Raw genomic sequence first — 22,276 nt, forward strand, 5'->3', positions numbered from 1 at the left:
CTGTTCCAACTGAGGCACAACCTCCGATCTTGATACAAAAACCATCTTTGAAACGCAAGCAATAATTCCAACACAAACCACAGCCATCGCTTCTCCGTTTTCTCTGAATGTATGTGTAATTACCAATCAACGTCTCCCCATTGCACTTCGTGCTGCGCATCAGGTGCATCAACCGCTGCCACAAATGAACTTTGGTGGCTCTCTGGCACACTCTAATCTCCCAGCGGCATGCCCTCGAGTTCATCGAGCAATCGTCGCCAGTTGTCTGCAAGCATTTCTGCATACTTGACTCGTTCGCCAGCCCAATCCTGGTTCCATCGGCTGACGTGGTACTGTGTTGATTGGAATGTGCTGAGTTCGTCGCGGATACACTCTTTGACAAAGATGGAACGATTATGTTGCTGGACAATAGATTCCTTGTCCTACTTGCTGTTAGTATCCTGTCATGCATCGCTGAAACAAGCAACTTGCCTTAATAATGTTCTCCGCTATACGGTCAATCTCACCAGCCTTGACCACACCTTCTGGTTTAGCTCTCAAGCTGGCAAGCTTGCTCTCGTTGGTCTGGATTCTTCGCTCCAGATAAGGAATGTTATCCTTGTCCAGTCTTTCCCGTCGTTCGAACAGCTCGCGCACGCTCACAAGAGCATCTCGTTGGCGCTTGAGATCCTCCAGCACACCCTCATCCCAACCACGGCTCTCGTCCTCCATCAGAGCCTGGGTTGTTCTGAGGTGCTTGCTCATGGCAACAAGGCCATCGTTAAGTAGCGGAACCTCGTTGGTGTCCGTTGCGTATGTATCCTCGGATGTTTCTGTGAGCGAAGCCAAAGACAGGGCGATACGAGCATGGTCCGCAGCCACACCCTCGGTTCGCTTGACAAGACGGTCCATGATATTACAGACATTAATGTAAAGCTCAGCAGAACGCTTGACACCACTGCGTGTTCGAGAGAAGAGCTCCTCAAGCTCAGCGGGCAAAGAATCCTCCAGGCCAGGGGGTAGCGCTCGATCGGTAAATTCATCCTGAACAGAAATAGTAGCTTGCTTGCGCCACACAGACAGTTCCTGATGCTGATATTAGCTTCAGCAGTTGATTTATACGCCAAGATATAGAAGACTTACAGTGGGGACGGTCAAGAACATAACAACGAGCTGTTCTTGGCTAAGGACCGGATGTCTAACAAGAGCGTTCAGGAAGCGTGCCAGGCCCCTTCTTCGCTTCTCGATGAAAGCGCCATCATTCGACAGATGACTGCCGTTTACGCCTACACGCTTGGGTGGAAGTAGCGGTAAGATACGGAAAGGATATCTCTTGTGCAGACAATCCAACAGCCAGACGAAGTCGCTGTATCTGCGAATCACCTTACTGCCGCGCCTCACGCTTGAGATTTCGTAGTTATGATGCTGGAACATGAAGACACCTTCCTTTTCAGGCATAAGTGTAACAAGAACATTTTCTTCGGCGCCACGGCTGACTCTAGAGCTGCTAGTATGATGTTGAAGACCTGGAGGAGGCTGTGCGTTGGGAGTCGCTCCAGGAGCGGTCGCGAAGGGGTTCTGAACAGCAGCAGTTGGAGATTCACCGAAACCTCCAATGGTGGGATTGCTTCCATCAAAGTATCCCCATCCACCAGGTCCTGTCACCGAGTTGCTGCTGGGCTGTCTGCGACTATTCGGCGAAGTCGTAGGAGGCGACGCGACATGGGTCAGAGGAGGAGCATCGATGACTGTTGTCGGAGGTGTTTGGCTGAAGCTTGCATGTCCATTTGTGTTATGACGCTGGGCACCATTGGATTTGGCTGCGTGATCGTGGGTCTTGTGCATATCGGGGCTACCCCATGGGTCATCTTCAGGGTCGTCCATAGCTGGTCGAAATTGCTTGGGCTGCTGCTGCGCAGGCGGAGTTTGCTGTTGTTGAGGTTGAGGTTGAGGAGGATTATCTTTGGGAGGCGTCTGAGGAGGTTTCGCAGAAAGTTCAGCAACTGGAGGCAGGATGGGCTCTGCAGTGAGACCGGCGAGCTTGGGTTGCGGAAGGCCTGTGATGGAAATGAGTTATTAGCTGCATCGAGTAGTGTCCCCACCAGGCACTGGGGGGATATGCCAGCACTGCTATGACATGGTATCGCATGGACCAGATGATAACGCAACTTGTAAGCCTTGGCAAACAAAGTCATTTACATGACGCGAATTCCTTCATGCGACATAGGAATTGAAGAAATTTCAATACTCACGTTTTCGTCTCTCATCAACACCATCGAGACTTATAATTTCGCCCTCTTGTGCCAGACCGACCAGGGCCAGTAGGACATTGAACTCGTTTCGACCTAGCTTGATATCCCCGCCGCTTGGGGCTACCAAGGACATGATGCGAGCTTGGGCGTCGGCTCCGAGCCTGGCTGTAGCGAAGAGCTTTGCGATACCTCCCGAGGTGACCTGACCCCCGCTCCCATCTTCGCGCACTACTGTATCGAAGGTCTCGATATAGCTATCGGGCACGTCGCTACCGGGGAGGAGGCTGCGGATTAGATCAGCGCGACTCTGCTGCTTGCGCGGCGTGGGCATATCCCAAGGCGAATCGTGGGAGTCGTCATCGTCCGCGAAGAGACTGTTGGATGGCTTGGATGCGGATGCGGACTCGTTATCAAAGAGTCCAGCACCACCACGTCGAGCAGGGCCAGGCGAGCTCGCAGCTGGACTATCCTCAGTTGGCGATGAACCAAATAGCGACATTGTGCCTTTATGTGCTGTGTATTTGTTGTAAAGCTATCTTGTGGCGCGTGCCAGTCTTGTCGATGTCGATCAGCTGAGTCGCGATAACTCGTGGAGCGATTGAGTGTAGATCCGTCGGCTCGTCTAACGTACAGTACGTAGTAGGCGACTCGTGATTGAGGCCGTTAAAAGAGAGAGGCTATTCAGCGCAATGGGCTTGGGTGCGCGATAGCGAGCCTGCGATGTAACAAACAGCGACTACAAGAGTTGGAGCAAAGCCAATAAGCAATACAAACAGCTCTAGCGACGAAATGCACGCGATTGAGAGGCAACCGGGAGGTTGGTGAAGTCATTCCAAGTGGAGAAGACCTGGGTCTGCGACATCACCTTAACCCGGCGTCCGGACAGAGCTGTTGTGGAGCATCATGGGTACGTACCTGCTTCCTCATGCGAGGGTCATGTCCTGTAACGGCTAAAGAGGATGTTCCTGGCAACGCCACAAACTGTCAGTCAATCTGTGGCTGATCTCGAACATGATGCATTCATAAAAGTTGATTGCCTTCAGTTTTAGAGATTCAATTGATTGTACATTGCTTGTTTTCACATCCAAGTGTCTATACTCGGTCATTATAATACAATTCATCAAACATGCCATACCCCAACTCTTAGAAGAGAGTCTCCTCGGTGGCTGCCTTCTCCTTCTTAACCGCGCTCTTAATCTTGTGCACACCAGGCACCTTGAAGTACAAACTGGGCGACTCTCCTGGCGCAAGCTGGTGGCTCAGGTATCCTCGGTGGGCGGGATCACGGTAGTATTCGATATCCTCACGGCTGGTAGGGTCGGGTAACCGGTATCGGAAGGGGGCCGCGCGGGCTGTGGCCAGCACAGTATCGACATGCTCGGCACCTTGAGGCAGAGGCTTATCTGTGTTGACGGACTCGCCAGTCAAAAGTCTTTTGATGGCGAGCTTGGTGTAGTATCGGGTAAGGACCTTGCCGCCGGCGTCTTCAATAGCGGCAATCGCTGAGGCAGAGATACGGGAGACCATGACGTCGATAGGCTGCTTGAGAGTGTCTGCACCACGAGACAGAATCTTAACACCGTCCTTGAGTGTTCCAATGATGCCGCACTCAATCAATTCCTTGGGAGTAATCTGTTTCGTGGGGTCGAGTCGTCCTTGATCGATCCAAGCCTGGATTTGGTCGATGTTGACTTCCGACATCTGAGGAGCCCGGCTGCAGACTGTTAGTCAGTTGAACTCTTAATCCTTCCAAAATCTTTGATTTCGTTTCGGGAATGTTCGTGGGCGCCTCACAAGTTGCTGAAACCCTTTCGACCGTGCTTGACGATCAAAGGTGTCTGACCACCCTGGAACCACGGCTTGACCTTTCCATGCTGCCCCTGACCCTTGTGACCACGACCAGACGTCTTTCCATGTCCGGACGAAGGACCACGACCAACTCGCTTCTTCTGGTGAATGGCGCCTGGGTTGTTGGCGAGGCTACCGAGGATGGACGCATTTCGGGTCTGGAGCGAGAGGCCGGCGAGGTAGGCGGTCAGCGACGAGACAGGAGCCTTGGCTGTCGTCCTGCAGCACAGCGGCGTGCTGAAGGGGGAAATTCGAGGAGGCATCGTCGTAGGAAGGGCGCCGTGGCCGTGAGTCTGAGGTTGATGCTGGCGATCTCCAAGTCGACAGTGACCAATTTTTTGGAGGTCTTAGCGCAAGAATGTCAATCCGGGGCAGTTGATGCCTCAGGCAACAACTTACTTGATATCAAGTTAGTGAATATAAGGACAAAACATTGAAGAGAAACAAAAAGAATGGAAGATAAAATAGAAACTAAAGTCAACTGCAATGCCTTAAGCGAAATTTAGTAAGTTCAGTGGTCGGTGATACGTTGAGAGTTCAGTACACTTATATGACTTATACGACACACATTGCTGAGATCCAATCAAGCCACTATTTTCGAGCAGTATTAAATGAAATAACATTTTAACAACCAGTACAGAGGTAGTCACCAAAAGAATGAACGAGCTCTTCTAATTGGCCTTCTCACGTTTCCCGACCTGTGCGAGAGTAGCTTCGCAGCTATTTCAGTACGCCGAGCTCCATTCCATTTCTGTAATTCTTATTTCTCGATGCCGAGCCCAATGGAGAACAACGAGATATTGGGGGAGTCCTAGTAAGTAGCTGCAAGCCCAGATTATGGCAAATGAAACAATGACTACAACTCCGAGTACCTTGGACCTAAGAATCGATCATTAGGAGACTCCACAGGGCCCCTGTATGGGGTAAGTTGCGTGACCAAGTATTCACTTTCATCCGTGGAAGATATATATCATACAAGGTTCTTGATTATATAGAAGTCTTTGAAAAAGCCTAAGGATGCCTAAGAGGATTTCAATGCTTGAAGTCGTTACTTGCCATCAAGGCTTCAACCATCTATATAGAATTAACACCATCACTAAAACTCCAAACTCCATAGCCATCCAAACTGACGAGACGATCTATATCATAGCTCAACAACTCTCTCGTCATCAAATCCCCTGGTATTCTCCAAAGTCGGTCCCTTATAACCCAAAACATACCCCCTCTGATTTGCAACAACCCTGACACCCCCCTTCTTAAACTCTGTCGTGAAATGTGTATGCCCAAACATCCACACTGCAACACCCGTAACAAATTCTCGCGCCTGGATAACATCTGTCGAAAACGCACTCTTGAATGGCGCATTCGCATGTTCGGGTTTGGAAGAACCGGCAATGCAGGGTGCGTGGTGCGTTACTACTAAAACTGTTCGCTGGGATTCGGTGTCGTTCAGGGCTGTTAAAGTTTCGCTGAGATACGCGAGATCGCGGGCGTGGCATTCGTTGTGCTTGGCAACGGTCCAGCCCGAGATCTTCTTGTAGTCCGAGACACGGAGAGTGACCATTTCGGCTGCAGAGGGAGGGATCTTGGACCATAATGTTGCGCCAACGATAGTGAGTTCTGAATCAAGATCGTCCCAGCGATTACGATCTAGAAGCACGAGCTTTCCCTCCAGAGCCTCTTCTTTCTCCAACTCTCTGGCTTTCGTTATGCCTTCTTCATAGGTCATCTCATAGAACTCATGATTACCGAGAACTAGAAAGACCTTCTCGAAACGGGCTGTTTGGCGAGCGAGGAAAGGGAGAAACATGTCATAGTCCACCATCCGGCCGATATCGCCTCCCAGAATGAGAAAAGGTGCTTTCACGGGAAAGTCGAAAGTTGCGTATTGACGATTGAGCTCAAGATGAAGGTCTGACATGATCTGCACTTTTCGACCACACGGTTCCCTGTGAGGAATCGTAGGACCGAACAGATACTCGGAGACACGATGTAGTGTATCCATTATGAGGTCGAATGGTTGGGATACTCTTCAAAGAGAGAGTTCGTCGGGTGGAAAATATGTATGTTGCTGGTGTTGAAGTGACCTGTTTTCCAAAACGATATTCAGGACTCTTATATAGGACTTTTAGGCAGATCATGAACAGTGGGTCTGGCGTTGAGCTGAACTTCTGAAGGCAGTGCTGTTAGTCAAGGGCCTCCGACGCCACGATCAGCCCTGCTAATCTGCCTAGGCTATCATGGAACTTAATGTTAGTCGACGGATGGCTGCATAAGGCGTTGGGCTTGCAAGCCAGCAATATCCTGAAAGAACAAGGCATCTTGAGGTCATGGTGTTTCAGTCTGTAGTTAAAATGGTAGCGAGACACAGTCCAAGCAGCCGTAAAGTATAGGAATGAGCGATCTCCCATCCTATGTATCATTAATACCAGCAGATACCCTTAGAATCTCTAGAGTACATAAACACATCGTCTATCCGAACATGTTAACAAAGACCTCCAAGTCATAATGAAGCAAATCCCCCACAATGCGCGTGCTTGTCCTGTAATACAATGACGAACGAGTGCGGAACAAAGCGTACAGGCAAAAGCCATGCAACAGCAATGCCCAACTACTCATGGTAAAACAAAACGCCGCACCCTTTCTTTTTTTATCCTTTCCCCAAATGTATAACAATCCCTGTGACCTAGTCGAATCAAAGTTGCTCATGCCCCTGAAGCGCCGTGGATAATCGAAATGCTCGAATATGGTGTTGCCTATCAGCTCATGGTATACAAATACTCAAGGTCGCTTAAGTACTTGGCCACTTTAGTATGGATGAGCCCAGCCGCCAGCAACGTCGACCCATTCAGCCAGACAAGATCCTTCCTTGCCCTCAACATCGACAACGTCTGTATCACATCTGCAACGGCAGCCGATACCACCTTCTTGCACGTCGTCCCAATGCTCCCAGTAGTCATCCTCCTCGAATCGCTTATACTCGGGGAAAGTCGTCTTCTCAAGGAAAGGCTCTCGGGCGAGCTGCTTGCCTGGTGCATTAGCAGGACAGTGCTGGATTGTCGTATGTCGGTAACCAAAGTCTCGGAAATAATGAATATCCTGGGGTCCAAGAAGAGCGCCGGCTGCAAGGGAGTGAATAGGAGCATCGCCCCACTAAGGAATGTTAGCATTGTTACGGAAGGGCGGTTTGGCTTGCATACTCGTTCCATCCAAAAGCCACCGCTTCGGTCCATCATTTCAAAGAAATCTTGGTACTCCTTGCTGCGGAACCAGCTGAGCTTTGCAATCTCGAAATTAGACCAGAAATGGCACATGTTGTACGCCTCGCCCTCCATTGACTCGGGGTCGATGGTATTCTTCTTCTTTCCTGTGAGAGTATCCCAGAAGCTGTTGTCATTGGGAGACGTATCGCTGTCTTTGGTAGAGTCCTCGTCGTCCTCCTCCGGTGGCTCGACAAACATTTCCCATAAGCCCTTGGATGTGATGTTATTAAGTCGCTTGTAGGCGGAGGCGTATCGGAAGATGTTGGGGACGGTCTCGCGAAGTTCCTTAACAGCAATTGTGAAGCCGTATGTTTTGTTGTGTTCAATCATCTTTTGGAAAGGGTCACTGTTACATGTTAGTGCTGCGTGAGCTTCCTTGAAGGTTAGACGTACTATGTGATGTCGCAGAAATAGCTGATTTCGGGCTCGACTCGCCAGTACCACTCATACTTGAGTAATAGAGGATGGTTAAAGAAAAAGCTGCATGCGCCGTTAGTTACGTCCTCAATCTGCAATTTGGACCAATTTACCCAGAATAAAATCTGCACATCTTGTGGTAGCTCTCCAAGCCTCCGTACATCACAGCAGCATCACCCTGTTTGGCAATGCCTTCTGCAGCAACCTTGGGGTCGATCCAATCGGGGAAACCCCACATATCCGGTCCAACCTTTCCAAACTCCACCTCACCCGAAGTATGGTTTCGAACGGCCTCTTTGAAGTTGTCGTCGAAATCGCCATCGTTGAGGAACACATAGGGGTAGTGGTACCATCTGTTGAAATGTCTCTCGACAGACTTGATGGATTGCAAGACACCGTCAATCTCCTTGTTTCTCGCTAATATTACAAAGGCAGCGTTGGCTCGAGGTTTGTCGGTGTCAGGCTGGGCGCAGCCCTCTACGAACACCTTGTCGTACTTTTCGCTGATTTTCCTGTTCCACCAGTCAGTTTAGGCCAGGCCGAGACCGGCGATACCAAACATACCGCATCTTTGGGGCAGCGCCTCCTGGAATGAGAAACCCCCTTCCTGGAGAACTGGGGTGGCTAACGAAGAGAATAAAAATAAGGATTAAAACAAGCATAGGAAAAAAGATGACCACGCCCAGAGGTACAGAGATCGTAGAGTTCCCCTTTAGCCGTAGAGGCCGACGGAAGAAGGCCATGCGATTGTCGACAGCCTTGTTGTGTTTCGAATCTCTCTTCTCATCGAGAGGAAGTTGTAGAGGAGGTTTGCTAGGTGCCACCTTGGTGGCCCTTCTGATCAGGTCCATGGCGAGAAAGAGCCTACCGGAGCGGCAGGTTGTGCGATCGATAGTATTCGTAGTCGGGAGGACATGAATTGCGCCGTATCGTGGCGCCTGCGACGACCGTCGAGGACGAGGAAATAGGAGAGCGAGCGAGACCAAGGAGGTTGATCGGTGTTGGTGGATGGGGCTACCGCACGTATGTATTCGTAGGTCGATCGATCTTGGGGCAGAGTGGGACCAAGACGTTAGAATTAGGTACAGTAACGCAATCGCAGTTCAGTTCAATTCAGTCGCTGGAGGAATAAACGGTCGTTGGTATCGTCTGTCGTGTCTCGTCGTTCGGATCGTGAGCCGAAGCAGGTGGCATCACCTTGACTTAGATGAAGGGTTCAAGATCTTGAAGGATTCTGGCTCTAAAAAAGATGTACAGTGCAGATGGACATGGGAATGGAATTAAGTAATGAGCGGCAGGGACCGACCACGTTCCCACGCCAAAGCCAGAGCTAGAGAGCAAAGACCAAATCTTGGACCCAGTACAGTAAGAACCTAACTTACTGACGCGTCGACCGGCAGACAAGAGATGGGACAGTGGGGCAAAGAAGACACCTTGGCGGTTGATAACGACAGACAACCTTGAATCTGGATGGATACTGTATTTGAATCACCAATGAAGAAGGGGGTGTTTGACTGGGCAGCCAGAATAAGAAGAACACAGCAGAGCAAGGGCGAATAGTTCTAGGGAACGGTAGCGACTGGACAGAGACTGACTCTGATAAAATAAGCTAATGGCTTGGCCTCGAAAGGGATGTGAGAGAAGAGGCAAAAGTTAAAAAAAGGGAGAGCAGTACGGATACATAGCATTGAAGCATAAAGTGGTGGGAAGTGGGAGACAACATGATGGATGGGGCCGCCATGGTGAGCCAGGGCCCTATCTCCCATGAAGAGATTGGAGAAAGTCAGGAGTCGACCGAAGAAGTAAAATTCAGTACGTAGTTGCAGCACAATGACTGATAATGGCAGTTTATTCATGCACCTATCCCCGGTTGCATTCAAGATCCCAGGTGCCCTGGCCCAGTAAGTGCAGGCCAAGGTTACAGGGGGTTACGGGCTCGTCCGTACGGACTATCCAATAGACCGCCCTGCTTTTTTGGCTTAATCCAATCAGACATCATCTAAAATGAAAAGGGCGGAACGTTTATCTGATCTTCCGGTCCGCATCTACTGCCTACAGTATGCACTGGACAGTACCAATAAATTCACCTAGAAATCCCCTGTCAGGAGAAGCAGTAATAGAAGAAGAAAAGAAGGAGTGGGTTACTTGGATTTATATTTAGGTTCCAACACTTGTTTATCATTTACCGCCAGTCTAAGTTTTTCAGTGGACCTGATTGATGTTCTGGACAACCTGACTAGCGAAAAGCAAGAAATTCGATTCTCATCTCGACTCGAATCTTGTCTTTCCCGGGTTCCAGCGTAGTAGACCCACGTGTGCTGTGCTTGTATGCAGCAACTATTGCTTAGAACAGTTTGGACTCATGAGCTTCCAAGTCCTCCCAGTCTGGGTGGGTAACAGAAGAGATGCCCTCTAAAGCTTAGGCTGTCAAAATAAAATAATCTAAGAGCGAGTCTAAACTGGCATAAGATAACTAAACTATTTCGTCTCTTAGGATCTCGGGGTTATTTCTTCTGACACCCTGCAGCCGGTGTTTTTGAATCCAGATTTGACGGGAGGATCAAGACAGTGCCCAGAAAAAAGCTGACAAAGAGCCGCAAACCAATCGCTGACAGCTGTGAGCTGAACCAACCATATCAAACCTCCAACTCACCTCATCCAACATTCAAACATGGCTCCTACACCAAAAATCAACTCAAAAAATCTGTCTTACGACAACTCAGCACCGCCATTCCTCGCGGCTCTGCGCGCTCAAGCTGCTGGCGCAACTGGTCCTGATCCACTGCTCGCTGCGCAAAGACGATCAGCTAAAAAACGGTCCAGCAGCGAGGAAGCTGAAGATGTACCGCTTGTCGTAGACGAAGACGGCAATGTCGTGAGGCTTGAAGTCGACAAGGATGGCGTTGTGAAGGATACGGGGGATCATGACCTGGAGCCAGCAACGACGAAAGATGAACCTGCCAAAGAATCAGAAAGCAAAGCTGCCATTGGAGGAAGAAAACGTAAGGTTGGAAAGGTGGTCGGTGGTGATGCTGATGGGGCCAAGGCTGAAGGCGATGAGAAGGAGGATAAGAAGAAGAAGGACACCTCTGAAAAGGAGTCTGTCAAGGATCGCAAGCCAAAGAAGAAGGCCAAGAAGATCAAGCTGAGCTTTGATGAAGACGAGGGTTGAACGATGTCAGTGGCCGAAAAGCATCCCCTCTGTCGTCTACCATACGACATCTGTTCTCATAAGACAGATGGATCTCATGTTCCATCTCACTCATTGTTTAGAAGACATGATCACAACACTTTGATACCCAGATATGATCAAAGCGGAGTTCTACGCAACTTCAGAGCCTCGACGACACGAAACCTGCGAGCGGGGGTACAGCATGCAAAGAACATGCTGATTTTTCGTTTGGCTGAAAAGGCTATGCATACCTCACGTTGCATCGAAGAATTCCCAATCATAGATAATGTTTCACTTTCAGCCAACGAAATGACATCACAACCCGGGCTATATCCAGTATCTTAAAGCTCCGGAAGATGTCACTCAAGCACAAGCTCAATTGAAACATTAAATTAATCTCACGTCTTGGAATCCGTTATATAGTAGTCAACATCAACTTCTGCAAGCTAACTTAGTAAATTGACACAGGGAACAAGGCACCCTAATCTACACAAAACGGCTCCTCTCCCTAAGGCAGCATCACACTCGTCTAATTTTCAGTGGATACTATGGCCCAATCTCCTCAATGTCTCTCGGCGCAATGCATTTATTTGTATCGGTACTCGGGCTTGATGTAATCGGCGAAGGTCTTGGGCTCCTCAAACTCAGGAGGGTGGTGGTGGTGGTGGTCGTCCTGGGGACCAACATAGTCCATCTTGTAGACGCTGCCGCACTCGGGGCATCGCTCGATAGGGCGCTCGCGGGTAAGCTGGAGTCACAATGTCAGCACTTCACTTCCGTCCGTCCAGGGTCCAAAATGTCAAGACTCACGCCGAGCCAGTTAACAGTGTGAGAGTCGACTGGGAAACCAGTGCAACCAGCGAACTGCTCCTCGCCAGCAGATCGGACCATGATGGGGTCCTTCATCGTTCCAAGGCGGGTGGCCTCAAGAGGGCGCATGTCGAAGATGTCGACACCCTCCATCTTACCGAGAATCTCCAGACGCTCGAGACCGGTGGACTGCTCGAGATCGGTGGGGACAGTACCAGGGGCGGCACCAGGACCGAAGAGATCCTCCTCAGTCTGGACCTCTGTATGTGAGCAAGCTTCGTCAGCGAATGTTGCACGTTCACGTCACGGTGCATCGACCGAGGTTACGGGGCGTCATTGAGGCTTCTCCACGGCGGCATTGTCGAATTGGACATACCCTTCAGGACCTTGTAAGAGCCAACCTTCTTCTCGGCGGTGCCAGCGAGAGCAGCGGCCTGCTCGTTGGGAGTGGCAGGGCGGTTGACGGCATCACCTGTAGTCGGAGCAAAAACACTAGTCAGCCATCATACGACGAACGCCATTGGCTGTGGGTCCGGAAAGCAAAATAGAAATGCGTACGGCGAGCGATGGAGGTAGCAAAGGTGCGAGCGACAGCAGGTCGGGCGGCGACGCGGCGAGCCGCGGTGATGGCGGAGCGTTGCAGGAACATTGTTGTTTTATCGGGTCAGGTTTGCGCCTGGCAATGAGGATGACTCGGGGATGGGCTGAGAGAGAGGTAGAGGTGTTGTCGAGGGATTTGTGAGGAATGGGCTGATTTGGGTCGAAGTTGGAACCTGGACCCATCCGGGCAAGCGAATTGACCAATTGGAGTTGCTGTAATCTCAACCACGTGATCTTTGAAAGCTCCGGCTCTAGACCTTGGCTCTTGAACCATCACCAAAGGCGAATCTCGGAATCGTCATCAAGAGCTTCAAGAGCTCCAAACTCGTCGTAACCACCCTTTAAAAGAGACATTATAGCTTGTATAGAACGAGGAACACCCAATTGATCATTCTTAAGCCTCTGAATACATATCCTAGCATATAACATCAATTGCTTAGTCATACAGCACCGTCTTCATCTGTTGTAACTCACTTACCCACGTTCAATTCGGTCTACACTTATTGATGGCATATATTTTCAAATTGGTGGCTGACATGCTCAAGTTAAGGCGACTCTTAGAAGTGAATGATTGGCAACAATAGGTCTAATATTACCGTGCATCGACTCCGTCCATGCCCATGTAGCTTGAGTGTTGTGTAAGTCGTAGAACGAATATTACTCTCAGCATAGCAAAGACCGTCCTTGTTTCAGGTTCATGTATATACCTCTTAAGATAGACTACCCATGGCAATGTTTACTCAATATCTGTGACGATAACGGGCTTGGGTAGACGAGTAAAATTCAAAATGGAGCGCTCTCTAGATTTTACACGTCAGAAGAGAAGATGTATCTGGATTCTGGAGGACATATATTCTTGTTTCGCGATCAATATAGGCACGAGCTAAGAAGTCTTAGAAGAAACAACAGTCTATATAATTCGAAAACTCAAGGTGTGCGGATCAAGCATATGTATGATCTCAGATGCCACGGCATAAATGAACAGACCTTTCTTGTATTTTACACTGCTTCTTTATTTGCTTCACCTACACAAATACTTCTGATAATAAACAAATAAGTTTCAGTGACTACGTAGAGTCTCTCAAAAGATCCGCTATAATCTCTTTGGCCTCACTCTGCACTTCCCTTACAATATCCCCAGCATCACGCACGTCATGCACAAGCCCAACCGCCGCACCTGCATACGTCGCCAACCTTCCCTCCGGTCCCCAGCCCTCATCTCCAGACTTCACAGCCTCATCATGCCTCCTTTTAAGCTCCTCAAAATCAACTCCTGCCTGATGATCATGAAAACTCCGGTTAACAATTCCACGAGGACTATACTGCTCCGGCCAACCCATCGTGCCGCGAAGGTGGTTGTAAAGCATGGTTCTTGTTGTACACTTCGCTCCGTCTGTGGCACGCACGACTTCTTGTTGGTAGCCCTTACTAATGCGGGCTTCGGTGGCGGCTAGGAAGCGTGTGCCCATTACTGCGCCTGTTGCGCCGAGGGAGAGAGCTGCTGTGACGCCACGACCGTCTGCGATGCCTCCTGCCGCGAAAAGAGATATGTCGCAGTCTTGGACTTGGTCTGCGATTTCAGGGAATAAGGCCATTATGCCTAGACCGTCTGTCGCTCGACCGTGACCACCTGCTTCTGCACCTTGGACCACAAGAGCATCAGGGTGATGTCCACTCATAGTAATTTCAACACTTTCTTGCACAGTACCGATTTGGATCCAGACTTGGATGTCAGGGTAAGCTTCCCGTATCTGAAAAGTCCACTCGTCTAACTCCTCTTGGCCCTGACGAGGCGCAAATAACCACGCGGCGCAAGGTTTATGTTCCCTAACAGCTTGAACGGCCGAACGTAAATCCCCGTTCCATAACTGGAAGCCAACGCCGACGGGGAGAAAGTCTGATGGAAATGTGGATGGCAGTGCTGTGGAAGGTGAACTGCGTAGTAATTCACGCACCGTAGCGAGGTCTCTAGATGTGTCTTCAGGCTTTGCCCCAGGACCAATGAACCCCAGACCCCCAGCTTTTGAGATCTCAAAAGCGAGGTGTGGTCCTGACATGACGCGCATCGGTGCACCAACGATAAATGGTGAAGTCATCCATGGGAAATGACTCGCAAAGCGAGCTCGACTAGCCTTGACAGCTACTTGACGTAGACTCATATCTGCCTCCAATTCAGTGACTGTTGTAGGTTTTGAGTTGTGGATGAAGCTCTACCTGAACCGTTTGTTTGATGATGGATGTAAGTTTATCGTCGAGGGCTGCGAGTATAAATGAACGACTAAAGAAACCGCAGTTGCACGTGCTTGGATAAAGAACGTTTGTCCTTAAATATAGAAAGCAAACATTTGATTAAATAGTTTCCAGCAAGAGTTGAAGAACTATTCTCGGCGGGGATCCGAGGTCGTTTGAGTATAACACACACATATCACAAGACCTCACGGCTTTGTTCCGATGTAGCCGATGCAGCCAGAATACCCGACCGTAAGCAGGTATATGATGGCCCTGGCAGCAAGAATATAAGACCCAAATGAAGTCGCCGCAAGTTCTGCGTTAACAATTCTATTTTTAGAGTATTTCAATTCTCATCGGATCAATTCATGGACTATAAATTCCCGATATTTCGACGGAGGGCGTTAAATCGTTCACTCCTGATATAGTCACGAAATGCATCCGAATAGCATCCCAGTGGGACATAGATCGTATTAGAGACACATGCATCTGGTTTAAAAAGAGCAAATTCCCTTTCATTGAAAGCTTAAATCAACACTATTTACTACGCCATTCCCGCGCCATAAGCCCATAGTTGCTAATCTTTGTAAGTTCACCCCAGGCGCAGTGAAATGACAGGAGGGAACAATTGCTGCGCATATTCTGCCAAAAATGTGTAAGACCCAGTAGATGTATAAACTTGTTTCGTGTGCCATGAGCTTTGTGTCGATATGCTGGCTGTTATTCTTCCTCTCTGAGCCGTAATCTATGTACCTCCCACAACTGAACGGTAGGATTTACGAGCTGACCAGTTCGTCAAGCCCAATCTATGCGAAATACGAGTGTAACGAAAAAAAAAGTTCTGGAAGAATGAAACATTAGCTGACGAGCGAGTCAAATGCTTTCAAGTTACTCACATCCGATTGCTTCATGATAAACATTGCGCTCAGTTCTTCGAAGCATCGCTCTCAGAGATTTGCCGGGCTATCTGCTCAGCGCGGAAGCCATTGACGCCTTGGTATGTGCTGGGCTGAGCAGGCCTCTTTCGAACCTTCTCAACCCGAGAGGAAACGGCAACTTTGTTGCGGACAACCTTGCTGTCTGTTCCCTTGCTTCCAGTAACCGCCTTCGTGCTTCTGTCAGTGACTTTGCCTTTGTTGGTAACAGTGCCGTAGCTGTTTAGGCGGTTCTGGTAACCGGCCGACCTGATAATAGCTGCGCGAAGCAGTGGATCCTTGTATGGGCGAGACAAAGCCGTTTCACAGTCCTCAAAGATTTGCGAGAGGATTGGTTTCACGTAGTCTTTACCACTCTGCGCGGCGAAGTTGAGTTGGGAGCGCAGTTGCAGCCAGACTCTCCATCGAATAAAATCGAACGGATCCATCACAAGTTCTCCTTTGTCGCGAAGGATTTGGCAGTCAGAGATTTTGCACGCGAGTTTGTACATGATCTCTTTGCTGCAAAGTCCCTCTGCGGGCAGATGGTGCTTGCTAACAAGCTGGTTAGGATGATAAGATGAGTTTTGTCCGAAAATCTCCCTGATCTTGCGATGCTTGGACACATTGTCTGAATGGATCTTATGCATCTTTTTGGCATTCTTGTTTGATGGATCCAGAATGAGCTGTCCGTGAGCTTCAGCTTTGGTTTTCTCTTCGTTCTTCTCTTGAGCCAGGAAAGTTTCCAGGGAGAGCCATCCCGACTTCCAATAATCTTCAGTCTCCGTGATCTTTCGTACCGGCGTACCGACGAGACATCTGGGCGCGGTGTAGGTCTGACCATCAGAGCTGAAGGCGAACACCTCGTCACATGGTGTCTTTAGCATCTGATTTAGAGCTTCAGATGTGACAGTTCCAAGTTGAGCACGAGGCTCTGAAGAGTCTGACATTTTGAGAGAGACACTAAGTAGTAGGGTAATAGTGCAGCAATCGCGCGTCTCGTAATGTAGGGAAGGGGTAGGGTTCAGTAGTGCTTGAGGTGCCCTTTAGGGAGTAACCGTTAGTACAGGTTAATAGATAGACCACAGTAGAAATACAAAGATACAGTGGTAGAAAGAATGGAGTCAACTTACCAAAGGCTTTAGTCGTTAGCTGCCAGGGATAGCCACTCGCGGCGAGCAGTATGGTAATAAATTAATAGAGGGCTATAAAGTACCCCGTTGAGCGAAAAAGGTTGAGAGTGAAGATGTATGAAAAGGGATGAAGGTTGAGAAGGAAATGTAAAGATTGTTTTGAGGTGAAAAGTGGAAGAAGTTGGGAAGCTTTAGCGGTGCACCTGGTAAATATTAGATTTCGGTGTTGAAAATTAGCAGTGCAAGATAGCTAGCTTCTGGGGCAGGCAGATCGAACACTTACCGCCAGTGATTCAATATGAATTACTAAAGCAGATAGAGAGATTACTGGAGTAGAAGCAGTATATTCCCCCGACGGCTGCCTAGCCTGCCACTGTTTGTAGGAAAGGGGGAGGATGTAGTAAATATGCATCTTTTCTTGCTGACGGCGTTTTAGAGAAGGATACTTTCAGTGAGTAAGAAGTGTGATGCGTCGCTATGTGAAGATTGCACATCAAAGGTCTGTAGATATGAAGTATGTGTAAGTTCGCGCTCGAGCGATAGTGACACCCGTCCAGGGATGTCACTAGCTACGAACAAACGGCGTGTGTACGGCACAATAGCTTTGTGCACGAATTAAAGAACGCCTATGTTGGTAGATGTAAACTCTGAGTTGTGAAAATTGAGACTTGTTTCCGAACCCGTTTTTGAACTGATGTTGCCAGTTGGTGTTGGGGAGTTTGTTGACGAGAAGACTTGCGTGAACACATATAGTACCACAGTATTCTGAAACCTGAATAAAGAACAACGGATTAACTCTACTCTGAGCTCCTAGAATATGAATATATTTACCTTTCTCTGTCCCTTCCACTATTGCGAGGAGTGGGAGTAATTGTCCTGTTGTGGATTTTGATGAGACGATCTTCCAGCCAGCGCCCGAATGAAGCTGATCAAATTTGTTTGATGGTTTGTCGAAGCTAGGTAGATTCGGAAACCTCCATTCGAAGAAGATGATTGCGACGACCCATGGATGATGTGAAGGGGACTGAGACTTAGAAAGCAGGCAGTCCTTCGAGGCGGGTCCTTCCCACTTTGTCGTTTGTGAATCGCAGGCAATCCTTTCTGGAAGGCTCGATTGCAGGAGGATGTATGAGGTTATATTATCATTTCAATTAGGTACTAACTCTGGATAGAGAAACTCCAAGCTTTGTCAAATGTATCACAATGTGTCGTCTACGATACAGCAGCTTTTTCTATCATGGAACAACTCAAGCCCACTTCTCGAGGATGGACCGAAGCTGAGAAACCGCCACCTTATAGCCTCTACAACTTCGTTTCTCTACCTGGCTTCGTTGTCATCGGCAGTATAATACCATCCTGGTAGCCAGTCGCGACATGTTTACCCCTCGGGCTCCATATCAAACTCTCCATTGCGCCTCTACCAGCGCTGAAGCGTGGCCACGAGACTTCTTGTATCCACCACCCATCACTTTCTATAACAGCGTCTTCAGCGTTGACATGTACATAGAATGAGTAGCTCAGACTTGCAGCAATACCTAGATCGTGGCCGTAGCCAAGATGATTGCCGAGCATGAACAGACTGTTACGATCCGCTTCGAATGCGTGGCATAGAATATGTGCATTAGCATCTTCTCTGGGAAGAGGCTTTAATAAACGATAGTATATCAGTTCTCTCCGCTCTGGTATTGATCTATCGGCGTTGAAGGCGGACATATCAACTTTGTACATGTCCAGAATAGGGAATGCTCCATGGCCTTCGTTTGGAAACTTGGCTTTCAAGGCGTCGACGTCTGCTTGAGGACATGGGTCCCATTCATCAGGCCTTCTTGACGAAAGAATTGCTCCGAATCGCTCGTGAGGCGGAATTCCTTGGACTTCGTTGATACTCAGGACTGGTCGTTTGAAAGTGATGATGCTCGTTAAGCAAGGGCTAGCAAGAGGCGCTTCGGAATCTGATACAGGAAATGGCCCCAACAAATTAGTTGAGGATTGACTTGGCTGCCGAGCATGAACCATGCGAGTAGAGAATGAACGGCTTGAATGAATCTCTGATACATCGAGGATGAATGGGCGATCTGAAAGTCCAGGGTTGGTGAACACTGCATGAATGGACTGAAGAGCATAAGTTCTTGTTCGTTCTGGATGCAGGTTTAACGTACATGAATGCCCCTTCTGTTCTCCTTGTTCTCACTTTCATCTTCTTGTTCGACCACACGAGTCGCTGCGAGAGCCGCTTGTGTGTATACGACAGCTCCATAAGCCCCTCTAGTGATTTTGGGCTTTGGAATGCCTGTAGCGTCCCATGGAAGCTCCTGGCCAGGAGTCCAAGCCGGCTGACGGCTCATAAACCTTTGAGTGGCTTGTATTGTGGAAGTTGGGTCTGGAAGCCGGTGTAGTTCCAAGGCTTCTTGGAAGGATAGCCGCTTCCATTCTTTTGGCACGGCCATTGATGGTTATATCCGGAGCAAGGAGCTAGACGGCACTGCTTGAGAGATTTCCACAATGAACGTAAATTGTGCCCTTTCAACTATTCATGGCACTCATTGAAGTTGGCTATAGTTGGTGCTCCATTGATATTGGCATTGTAATTTTGGAAGTCGTACAAGAGGGCGTTGAATGCTAACAACTCCATGCAGGCTGACGATGCCGAGGTCCACCGACCATAGTCCGTAACCGCGGGCCATTCTGATGATAGCTCGTCGCCAACAACATCTGATCCAGATCTTCGTTGAATAGAAATGCTAAAATCAAAATTAATTGCAATTATCGCAAGAATAAAAGTAATACGATCGAAAGAATGTTTTGACTCCTTCTGCATCGTCTCATCTACAGATGATCTGTTGGCTTTTCAAGTCAGCGTTCCTAGCAAGTGGAATGGATAGCATAAACTTGACGGACTGAGTATCGTGAGATGCAGTGGCGATTCAATAGCTATATATTCACAGATCAACAATTTTACCAGGCATGCATTCAATCGTCAAGCATACTTCATGATGTTATCTGAACGCATTTTTGCTGCAGGCACATTCCCATCAACAAGCCCGCTCATCATCGATGCGCCTACAAAAGCATCATGATCGCGAAATACAGAGTAGCTTTGACCAATCATAAAGTTCAAAGTTGTTATCCTCCGTGTTTCACAGGGGGTTGTGGTTGCCTCAAGCCAAGCTAGAGGCGCCTGCCTTACCTAGCACTAGCTAGGACCAAAACCTCCGGCGGAGTCATGACGTCGTTATGGCTTATACGACCATCACCATCATTCTCAGGAGATATGAACCTCTTCTTATCATGCCAACAATCACCACAAGAAGAAATTCACAGAAAATAACACACAAAACTCGTTTACAGGCAATTAAAGCTTGCAGCTTTCAAAATGCTGTCATGTTTTGGCATTTGTAAAGACTCCGAAGAAGCAGAGCGCCAGCCTCTGCTGCCGCGTTACAATGACGACACTAGCTTGCAGACGCGACTGCATGAGAAGCTCCATACATACCAAATGCTACGCGCTATAGCTAAGGGTTATATGCCAAGCAATGAGCAACTCATCATCCATCTGCGAGCTCTTCTCTCCGCCCAAATTTTGAACCCAGAAAGACAGGAATTGAGCCCTTCAGGCCGAGCTCTTGTCAGAAGCATCAAGCTATGGATCACCCAGTTCATCGAGGTGTTGCAGCATAAGAACAGCAAGGATCAAATTCAGGACTTTATCTGGTACCTCACCAAGGCACGTCTGGATGTTGATGTCGCACATATCGAGCAGCGAGCTGCCAGAGCAAAGGTCCGAGCAGATGCTGTGGCTACATACAAGAGCTTGCAGACTATAGGCTCCCTACTCCTGACCAACGCCGATTTTCGAGTCTTTCTGTCTGATCTCAGCACTGTGGGAAGAGAGGTACTGCGAGATACCGCCTTTACCTTGTCCGATGTCTCCAAGCAAGCGGGAGAGGCTATCAAACCCTCAAAGGAAGAGGAAGAGGCCCTCAAGCATACAAATGGCAATGGGAAATCACCTGCTCCTCCTTCCGACCAGGAGCTTAAGAATGAAGTTGCAGATGTTGGCGAAACCGTCAAAGATAGTGCTCTTGAGGTAGCTGATGGAGCAGCACAGAGCATCAAGGAGCACGTCAAAGGAGATGAAGGCGATGCCCTTGTCAAGCGACTCAAGAACACCGTCTTGAATCTTCGAAAGAGAACAGACTATAAGGAGTCTGTTTCGACTATTTCGCTACTTATCCGACGTTATCTTCTTGCATACTCACATGCCGCTACCGCGACAGTTGAAGCAATTGAGGAGGACACCCAGCCCAACCCCGAAGCTGACAAGGCCGTCCACAACTTCTGGCTGTTCATCACTTCTCTCGGCAAGCGAGAGCATTGGGACAACGTCAAGAAGTCCTTCGAAGCTGTCGTCGATGATGGAAAGACCGACCCAAACTTTGACGAGCTTGTGAAGCAGATCGGCAACATGGTACAAGACATGCTTAGCGATCCTGACTTTTTCGACAATATCGAGGAGAGATTCCAAACCTTGCGCAAGAAGTCCAACGAATTGACGGCCAAGTCATCCATTCGTGATGATCTCGATGCCTTGTTGTCCAGCCTTTATGCTGCTTTTCGATCAATCCTGGATGATCAGGATATCAAGAAGCTCATCCACACGACCGAGAGAGTTGCGCTTCTCCTGTCCCCTGCTGGGGAGTACGCTAACAGTGATCTGGTCACCGACACCATCAATATTTTTGTTCCCCTTCTCATCCAAGCTATCCAGTACATACCCATCCCCCGTGTCGAAGTATCGGCCCCTGCTATCGATCTTTTGCTCGAGAACCTTATCCTTGAGCCTGGTCGAACAGTCAATGCCAGCTCATTTTTGCCTTTCCAGCTCAACGTCTCAAGCTACAACGATATCCAAGTAAAGAAAGCACGTTTTGGAACACAGTCTACCATGACATCAATGATGAAGGTCACTGTGTCTGGTCTATCTATCGCGGCTGATGACTTGGGATACTGGTTCCGTCTACACTCTGGTATTCTTCGAATGGTCGACGAAGGTATCGCCGGCTTTCACCTCGACAAACGTGGTGTTGATATCACTCTTGACCTGGAAATTGGTAAGGATCGCATGGAACAAATTGTATCTTTGCGCGACGTCAAGGTGCGCATCCACCATCTCAACTACACACTCAGCAAGTCCAAGTTTGCGTGCCTGGCCTGGATCCTGAAGCCATTCGTTCGACCCATAGTTCGCAAGGCTCTTGAAATCAAGATTGCTGCAGCCATTGCAGAGGGCTTGCATTTCCTTAACAGAGAAATGCTCTATGCACGGGAACGCCTTCGAGCCACCCGCATTGCGGACCCTAAGGACCTCTTGACATTCATTCGAGCTGTTGCAGCACGTCTTGTTCCAGCGCCTGATCCTGATATCGACGCCCGTGTCGGTGTCAAGGCAGGTTCAGGCGTATTCCAAGGACGCTACGCTCCTGGCAGTTTGGTCCAGCTGTGGGAGGCCGAAGGCAGGGATGCAGAACAGAGGCTCTTCGAATATGAGCAGGGAGGATGGAAGAATGATATTTTTGACCTTAAAACAAGGCCTGCTTGAGATCAATTTACGATACTTTGTGTACGACAGTATGGCACGATACGTTCATTAGCTGGTTTA

The 22,276-nt window shown here is 48.8% G+C and overlaps 9 protein-coding genes across 9 annotated transcripts; 2 read left to right on the plus strand and 7 right to left on the minus strand.

Annotated features, from left to right (window-relative positions):
* Positions 1-212: 212 nt before the first annotated feature.
* Positions 213-2,730, minus strand: FIESC28_05217 (uncharacterized protein; the record flags this gene model as incomplete). Its single annotated transcript, XM_031159364.1, has 4 exons — positions 213-422; positions 517-1,071; positions 1,123-2,036; positions 2,232-2,730. The coding sequence occupies 4 exons, from the start codon at positions 2,728-2,730 to the stop codon at positions 213-215; spliced, it is 2,178 nt and encodes a 725-aa protein (XP_031016602.1).
* Positions 2,731-3,374: 644 nt separating this feature from the next.
* On the minus strand, positions 3,375-6,084 carry FIESC28_05218 (uncharacterized protein; the record flags this gene model as incomplete). The annotated part of the gene is made up of 3 exons (XM_031159365.1): positions 3,375-3,945; positions 4,026-4,298; positions 5,300-6,084. 3 exons carry the CDS (start codon positions 6,082-6,084, stop codon positions 3,375-3,377), a joined length of 1,629 nt encoding a protein of 542 aa, XP_031016603.1.
* Positions 6,085-6,887: 803 nt separating this feature from the next.
* On the minus strand, positions 6,888-8,610 carry FIESC28_05219 (uncharacterized protein; the record flags this gene model as incomplete). The annotated part of the gene is made up of 5 exons (XM_031159366.1): positions 6,888-7,232; positions 7,280-7,688; positions 7,736-7,822; positions 7,873-8,271; positions 8,324-8,610. The coding sequence occupies 5 exons, from the start codon at positions 8,608-8,610 to the stop codon at positions 6,888-6,890; spliced, it is 1,527 nt and encodes a 508-aa protein (XP_031016604.1).
* A 1,820-nt stretch (positions 8,611-10,430) lies between these two features.
* FIESC28_05220 (uncharacterized protein) lies at positions 10,431-10,931 on the plus strand (the record flags this gene model as incomplete). Its single annotated transcript, XM_031159367.1, has 1 exon — positions 10,431-10,931. One exon carries the CDS (start codon positions 10,431-10,433, stop codon positions 10,929-10,931), a length of 501 nt encoding a protein of 166 aa, XP_031016605.1.
* A 586-nt stretch (positions 10,932-11,517) lies between these two features.
* FIESC28_05221 (uncharacterized protein) lies at positions 11,518-12,390 on the minus strand (the record flags this gene model as incomplete). The annotated part of the gene is made up of 4 exons (XM_031159368.1): positions 11,518-11,679; positions 11,742-12,001; positions 12,118-12,213; positions 12,258-12,390. The coding sequence occupies 4 exons, from the start codon at positions 12,388-12,390 to the stop codon at positions 11,518-11,520; spliced, it is 651 nt and encodes a 216-aa protein (XP_031016606.1).
* Positions 12,391-13,408: 1,018 nt separating this feature from the next.
* Positions 13,409-14,500, minus strand: FIESC28_05222 (uncharacterized protein; the record flags this gene model as incomplete). The annotated part of the gene is made up of 1 exon (XM_031159369.1): positions 13,409-14,500. One exon carries the CDS (start codon positions 14,498-14,500, stop codon positions 13,409-13,411), a length of 1,092 nt encoding a protein of 363 aa, XP_031016607.1.
* A 995-nt stretch (positions 14,501-15,495) lies between these two features.
* Positions 15,496-16,434, minus strand: FIESC28_05223 (uncharacterized protein; the record flags this gene model as incomplete). Its single annotated transcript, XM_031159370.1, has 1 exon — positions 15,496-16,434. One exon carries the CDS (start codon positions 16,432-16,434, stop codon positions 15,496-15,498), a length of 939 nt encoding a protein of 312 aa, XP_031016608.1.
* Positions 16,435-17,919: 1,485 nt separating this feature from the next.
* FIESC28_05224 (uncharacterized protein) lies at positions 17,920-19,064 on the minus strand (the record flags this gene model as incomplete). The annotated part of the gene is made up of 2 exons (XM_031159371.1): positions 17,920-18,729; positions 18,777-19,064. The coding sequence occupies 2 exons, from the start codon at positions 19,062-19,064 to the stop codon at positions 17,920-17,922; spliced, it is 1,098 nt and encodes a 365-aa protein (XP_031016609.1).
* A 926-nt stretch (positions 19,065-19,990) lies between these two features.
* Positions 19,991-22,216, plus strand: FIESC28_05225 (uncharacterized protein; the record flags this gene model as incomplete). Its single annotated transcript, XM_031159372.1, has 1 exon — positions 19,991-22,216. The coding sequence occupies one exon, from the start codon at positions 19,991-19,993 to the stop codon at positions 22,214-22,216; it is 2,226 nt and encodes a 741-aa protein (XP_031016610.1).
* Positions 22,217-22,276: the final 60 nt, after the last annotated feature.

This window comes from Fusarium coffeatum (assembly GCF_003316985.1).
Source record: "Fusarium coffeatum strain FIESC_28 chromosome Unknown BRIP53273_contig_112, whole genome shotgun sequence".
In the NCBI taxonomy this organism is placed as follows: domain Eukaryota; kingdom Fungi; phylum Ascomycota; class Sordariomycetes; order Hypocreales; family Nectriaceae; genus Fusarium; species Fusarium coffeatum.